This window comes from Sinocyclocheilus grahami, unplaced genomic scaffold (assembly GCF_001515645.1).
Source record: "Sinocyclocheilus grahami isolate Dianchi unplaced genomic scaffold, SAMN03320097.WGS_v1.1 scaffold280.1, whole genome shotgun sequence".
NCBI classification, from domain to species: domain Eukaryota; kingdom Metazoa; phylum Chordata; class Actinopteri; order Cypriniformes; family Cyprinidae; genus Sinocyclocheilus; species Sinocyclocheilus grahami.
In genome coordinates this window covers 1327993-1335178 of record NW_015505459.1, presented here as the reverse complement: position 1 = coordinate 1335178, position 7186 = coordinate 1327993, and the positions used below count along the sequence as shown (strand labels likewise).

General features: G+C 38.5%; 2 protein-coding genes across 2 annotated transcripts in view; one reads left to right on the top strand and one right to left on the bottom strand.

Moving 5' to 3' along the window:
• The window catches only part of zcchc2 (zinc finger, CCHC domain containing 2), a 26695-nt gene extending 24460 nt beyond the window's left edge, over positions 1-2235 (top strand). The window contains exon 13 of the mRNA XM_016292100.1: positions 2070-2235. Within this exon, the coding sequence (XP_016147586.1) occupies positions 2070-2131 (62 nt within the window). The 3' untranslated portion in view covers positions 2132-2235. The remainder of the gene's footprint in view (positions 1-2069) is intronic.
• A 2161-nt stretch (positions 2236-4396) lies between these two features.
• Positions 4397-7186, bottom strand: part of LOC107600255 (exocyst complex component 3-like) — a 9540-nt gene continuing 6750 nt past the window's right edge. Inside the window, exons 9-11 of the mRNA XM_016292099.1 lie at positions 6598-6759; positions 6323-6444; positions 4397-5978 (exon numbers count right to left, since the gene is read on the bottom strand). Of these exons, the coding sequence (XP_016147585.1) occupies positions 5783-5978; positions 6323-6444; positions 6598-6759 (480 nt within the window). The 3' untranslated portion in view covers positions 4397-5782. The remainder of the gene's footprint in view (positions 5979-6322; positions 6445-6597; positions 6760-7186) is intronic.

Sequence of the window (7186 nt, the reverse complement as noted above, 5' to 3'; positions counted from 1 at the left end):
TGCGTCCCATGGCACCAAACCATTGCGCCTGCCTCAAGATCTCTCACTATTTACAGCCACTGGACACCGCGATTGATGCACGTAATTTTTAATGTTATCTTGCTTTGGCTGTGGCGTGTTCTGTGACCGCTGCACCTAGATCTGACTGCTGAAGTGTCATCTGGGGAAGGTAGAGTAAGAGTAGCAGCATTTTCTGTTTTGTCACATGCATCTATCGGATCGTAAACAGACTGAGGTACAATTGCACAAAAGGCTGCAAACGAACAGCGCGCATCTGAAGTGTCTCTGAAGGAAATAATGCATTATTTATCGGCTTTAAGATATTGGCCAAATTTTCTTATCAGGCCGATACCGATAACAGAAAAAATGAGCCGATATGGGCCGATACCGATATGGTGGCCGATATATCGTGCATCCCTATTAAATATGACAGGCTCGTAACTCCTAAGACATGGGAAATACAGTTGCAAATGGACTTTGCTTTTTCATTTGAAATTTGGCAGTCACTTGTGCGTTCGCGAAAGCGAAAATGCAAACTGTAATGCAGGATTTGCAATTGCATTTGGATTATGTCACAATTTATGCGTCCACATATTGAAAACACAATTGAAAATAGCAAATTGTATTCTATTTAAAAATTGTCCGGAATATCGTTCCATACTATGTGTATATATATATATATGAGTGTGTGTGAGACATTTTCCGTGACCTAATCTAAAGAGAGAACTAGGCCTACTTATGGTTAATAGGTTGTTAACAAAGCATTATCTAACTCTTTATGAGCGAATTAAACAATAATAATTTGGTTAATTAGTGACAATGAGTGAAGAATACAAAGTTTCTAGTACACGATTACACAATTTAATTACAATTTAAAAGGCATTCTCATTTAAAGGGGTCACATGATGTGATTTCAATTGTTCCTTTATCTTTGGAGTGTTACAAGCTCTTGGTGCATAAAGAAGATCTGTAAAGTTACAAAGACTAAAGTCTCAAATCCAAAGAGATATTCTTTATCAAAGTTAAGAGTCAGTCACGCCCCCCTAAAACGGCTCGTTCTAACACGCCCCCACATGTCTACCTCACTATGTGGGAAGATTTGCATAACGCCGCCCAAATGTTCACGCAAAGAAAGAAGGCGTGGTTTCAGTAACCGCAGTTAGTGTTGAAGTAGCCATGTCAGGGAGACGCTGTGTGTTTCTAGGCGAAAGCAAAAGCTCTTTATTTGGCCTTCCGAAAGTAGATACATTTAGGAATCTTTAAGATTACTTACAACAGAACAGCAATGTATTTTATGGACGACTGTTTCGTGAACCTAGGAGAGGAAGTCATTCTGACTTTGCTATGACAATCTGGCGCTTCTGAATCAGCTACTGTTTTGTTATTAGTTTAAATATTTGCTATTGACTTTAAATGCGGAGTATTGCGCATCGTGTGTGTGTGCGTGTGTGAGAGAGAGCGAGAGAGAGACAGGGTCACATCACAGTGGAGTCAGCTGTCTTAACCGTGGCTTTTGTACTGCACACATACCAGCTTCATCACTGTGTCTGTCACGCTTTCGGGCTCTTTCTTTACATTTATTTTGAAAGATGAAGCTCGCGATTATGGTAAGGGGCGTTACATTTCTGACGAGTGCTTGCGGTGTTCGGCCAATCACAGTGCACTGGGTCAGCTGGCCAATCAGAGCAGACTGCGCTTGTCGGAAGGAGGGGCTTTGTAGAAAACGAAGCGTTTGAGAGAGGTGGGGCATAGAGGACCTACAATAATGTACAGTATTTGAAAAAGAATGTGTTTTTTGAACATTAAAGCATGTCAACATATTCTGTTACACCAAATACACAAAATAATGCTCTTTAAAAAAGCATCATATGACCCCTTTAATGTACTTAGATGTTTTTTGTGTTGCTGTGACAGTTGAAAACCTCAAGGGGGCGAGAGAGTTACATACATGTGTGCTTTGATACTTCTTTTACAAGCTTTGAGCTTGTGCCAGATACTTTTTTCCAGCCTTATTCTTTAGCTCCATATAATACTTTTAGCACTCGTAAACCCCTTTCTATATGTTTCAGGTGGTTTCCGGCTGAAGTACGTTGCCCCAAACTCCTCAGAAGCATTAGATAAAACCGATTGACAGCGAGCAGGGGACCAAAGCCCGGCGAGCCAGCGATTCCAGAGACCCTTGAGATAGACTTCTGCTCTGTTTGTATAAGCATCCTTGTCCGGAGAGCAAAAAAATATAGCCAATGCAAGACCAGTTGCTTAAACTTAATGGGTTCTCTTAGAAATTTAATTATCTTAATGTTATAGTTTAAATAGGATTTTTGTTTTAGGCTCAGATTAGTTTATTGCTGTCAGAAGGATTTTATACGAGCTGATGTTCTCATTCGCAGCGTCTGGCAAAGTTAATGAGAAAATTCAACTCGAGTCCTTTAGTGCAGTATTTTTATTTATTTTTTTTGACGGGTGAATCTTTATAGGATTTTATACATGTTACAAGAGAAAACGACAAGAAAAGTACTGAGAAAAAAAGAGAATATTTTGGAAGTTCATTTTGTTGTTAAAGATATGCTTTGCTCTCTTGCTGATAGTGGTTTATAATGATGCTCTTGTGACATTATATGCTGCTGGTTTACCCGGTTCTCATTCTGAACGCGATGCACTACAACATGTAACACGTGAGCCAGGTGTGTTTGAAATGCACTGAAAGAGCCAGATCTACAGTACTTCCTCTCATTTACTCACTCTGACCACTGGAGAGCAGCTTCAGCCTTCACAGACTCAGACTCTGCGCTTGAAGTGTTTCGAGTCAGACATAATCCTTCATACACGTTCATCCTGAAGCACTGTTAGAGGAAATGACAACTTTGAGCATCATAATATCTTGCTTGTGTGTTAAATATTTTCTTGCAAACTGTCACAGAACCAGAAGGCGAACGCTTGTGCCTATTGCCATGCAAGCAGCTGGAAGTGTATTGAAAATAATTTCAAGAGTCTTATTAATTCTTTGTGTTAAAGTACGTATTTAAAATCTCAAAGTTGTATTTCTGAAATCTTATTGCGATTTTTGCCAAAGCAGCCCTTTTAAAAAAAAAATATATATATATATATAAGTTGATTTGGCATGTTTGTATTGAGAAAATAAATTTTATTTTGATATTTTCAAGAGATTTTGATGAAGGGCTCAAGGCCTTTCATGCTTGTCCAGGTGTTTTCAGCACATTTATGGTTAGTTGCTTTCCACAACAGTGAGTTGCAGGTTTTTAAATGTGCTTTCGTTCGGTAAATTGTTACTAATCTGTAAATAGACTCTAAAGGGAGCTAACTACTCAAGGTTGAAACCTGTCTCGGCTGTATTCATTACACTTTTTATTGATTTATGAAGCTGTACTGTATGAACGAGGTTTTGATATCTGCCTCTGAGTTTACGTTTACTGTATTTCATATGTAAATGTTGATTAATCCGTACTGAGGTCAAATTAATCTGATCACATTTGCTTTTTTGGCAAATTGATCAGCTCTGTTGAGATATTAGCAATAAATAAATAAAAAAACATTTTGTGGTGTTGCTTTTGATTAGAAGGTAGCCATTGACTTGTATATTAGGAGAAGAAAAAAAATCTGTAAAATTGACGGTAAAAAAACGGCAGCTGTGGTTGCCGGAATTTTACCGTAAAAAATACGGTAGCAACATTTTAGGTTTTACGGTTTAAACTTAATTTACAGTTAAATACCGTAATTCCATTAACTGACATAATGTTAATATACCAACCTATTGAAGTACTGAAATCTGTTTTGTACCTTTGTAATACACTGATAACCACCAAATGCAGGTGGTGATGAGAAAGTCACATGATGAACCAAAGCCCATCACAAGCAGCTTTTAAATATTAACATATATAGAAGGTGCACAGCGTCATTCACACAAACACTAAACACCATCACGGTAACACACATGAAACTGAAATACTGCAATAAACATTCATTTAACAACATTAGGTGTAACACACAAGCCTAATATACAAAACTGATAAGAAAAAATCTAAGAAACAAACATAGTTATTTCAACAAAAAAACATCAAATTTGAAATGTAACGCAGGGAATTCTGGGAATGTCAATTTACGGCCTTTTTCCACTTCCAAAAACGGTGTACTGCCGTAAAATGACATGTAATGTCAAATACAGTTTTTCACCGTATATAATAGGGGAATTTACCGTTAACCATTTAACAGGTTTTTACTGTAGCATTTTTACAGTCTTTTACCGTTAAATTCAGTCATTTTTTACAGTGTAAGTAAGTCAATGGTACTGTTTGGTTCCCAACAGTCTTCAAAGAATCATCTTGTGTGTTCAACAGAATAAAGAAACTCATACAGGTTTAGAATAACTTGATGGGGAGTAAATGATGACAGAATTGTCATTTTGGGGGTGAACTGTCCCTTTAAAATATGAAAACGGTTTGTATTTTAAGATAACTGGACGCAGTTGTCTAAATGAAACATACTGAGGTAACGTGACAGCGAAGCAGCTGTTTGAAGCGTTCACGACGTACTACATAGTTTCACATATTCATTCTTAAAATAAAACGGTAAGCAATATGCTAGTACTACAATCTAAACACAGCAAATCAAAAACATTGCTTTGTATAATCAACAAAATTGCATCAATTACATGTCATCCTACAGTCAGCGCTGCTTGTGTGGCTGAAGTAAACTGAAGCGGGTGAGAATCCCTCAGAGCTCCTCCCCTCATCTTGAGCTCAGCCAATGAGAAGAGAGATTACAAATGTAAATAGTCAGGCCAGTTTCCTGCGCCTCCTCTCGAGCTGGCAGATCCAGGGCATGCGTGTGCGTATAAACAGAGGTGACCTGTAGTTTAATCCAACGTCGTAAATCATTTCGATCGCTTAGTGTTAACCCAGATTTGATCGAAATGAAAACAGACGTGATGGAGTTCAGTGGTTCGTTACAGTTCATGACAGCAGCCAGCAGGATGCTTTAAATGTGTCGCACTGTAGTGAAAAAGAAATTCAACTGTGCATTATGTACACACAAACGCTGCTGAATGCAACCTCATGATTTGTTAAAGGGATAGTTCACCCAAAAATAAAAATTCTGTCAATTGCACTATATACTATATTCTAATTCTACTGAACATATACGAGTTTTTATGTGATTAACAGACAAAATAAGTTGCTATTTGTCACCAGTAGGTTTGACATCGATGACTACACTCACAAACCTGGTGTATCTGTATTGCCATATTTGAAACATAATGTGAGAGTAAATGTAATTTGAAAGGTTCTGCTTTTGTAGCTACTTTGTTTCACACGAAAAGCCATCATGCTTTATAAGACATGGAATATAGTGCACAACCTTGTGTGGACCACACTTATGTTGTCTTTCTAAAGCTTGACATCCATTAACTACAATATAGCTGCATTATATGGAAAAATAACTCCCAAAAAATCAGAAGGGTTTGGAACGGCACGAGTCTGAGTGTTGACAACTTTTGCTTTTGGGTGAACTACTGTTTTAATTCATCTTTCAATCATTTTACAAAGGGCGGGCTAGGGAAAAACTAAATCCTGAAAATGTTTCTGTACATCAAGTCATCATAAATCGTCTAAGCATCTGCAGTCTCAACAAGCTGCTGCCATTCAAGTGCACATCGTCATCCATTGAGATGGCAGAGAATATATTTCCAAAGTGCATCAATGGAGCCGATACTCCATTCGGTGGCCTGTTAGCGGCTTAGTAAAGGCTCTAGTGGTCAAAGGTCTGATTATTTCAGCAGTTTGGGAACAGCCATAGAGGTCATGGCGGTCATGGTGATGGATGGCACAGTGATGTCTCTGAAGACAGGCTGAGACACAGAGGAAGAGGATGGTTTGTTCTGGTTCAGAGTCTCTATGATCATCTGTCTCATTTCTCGACTGGCATCTCCACGGACTGCTAACAGGGCCACAATGTGCTCCTCTCTAATGACAGAGAAAGGTGGTTTTGAGTGTCCATTCAAATCACTGTTAATGATAGTGTTATTATATAAAAGACCAATTAGTTGAGCTCTACTTTGGCTGCTGAACTTCACAAAAACATTTCACAAATTTCAGAATTTTTCATTACTGTAATGTGTCTGTATTTGTGTTTTTAAACACGAGAATAACAGAAATATCATCACAACGCTAAAAACCCCAATGGCAATCAAAACAGGCTTAAAATATATTTCTCTTTTTTGTTTCCTTTGTATCTCGCAAAACGTGTCATCTCTCTCCAAGCAATGAAAACTTGTTTTAACAATGTTTTCAATGTAATGAAGTCTGACCTGATGTCAGGATATTTAGACACCAGGGTGGACACCTCCAGGTAGAGCAGCGCAGGATCGGTCAGTTTGAAGACCTCTGCGATGGCAGCGATGGCGTCACACAGCCGGTCTGTGTCCTCTCCCTGAGCACATACAAACACGCTTTACAAAGAGCTCTTCAAAAATGACGTTACATGTTACCATAAAGCAATAAACCATATGTCTGTCGGATTACAGCAGCATGTTCTAGACATAATTCCTTCTCATTGCAGAGCGTCTGGTGTTGTGAGACTCACAGCAGAAAGTTTCCTGAAGAGGAATTTGAACTGCTCTGCTTCTTTCATCATCCGTTCGGCTCCCTCCTTCCTCTCATCGGCGTTCTTAAACGAGATGCGCTTCTGAATGATGGCCTTCAGATACTCCACCACCACCCGCCGATTAGCCTCACTCGTCATTTCCTGTTTGACATACACATCAGAAAACACAAATCACAACACAGCAATGAAAACAGTACTTACGTTACTTCTGCATTAGATTCATTCTTTGAATGGTAGGAAGTGAATGTAGTATCTAGTATATGTATATATATATAACGATACATGATTGTACAGCACAGCCCTCGCTTCTGAATGATGGCCTTCAGATACTCCACCACCACCCGCCGATGAGCCTCACTCGTCATTTCCTGTTTGACATACACATCAGAAAACACAAATCACAACACAGCAATGAAAACAGTACTTATGTTACTTCTGCATTAGATTCATTCTTTGAATGGTAGGAAGTGAATGTAGTATCTAGTATATGTATATATATATATAACGATACATGATTGTACATCACAGCCCTCTGGTCTGATGAAAAAAAGTACAAATTCAGCATTAT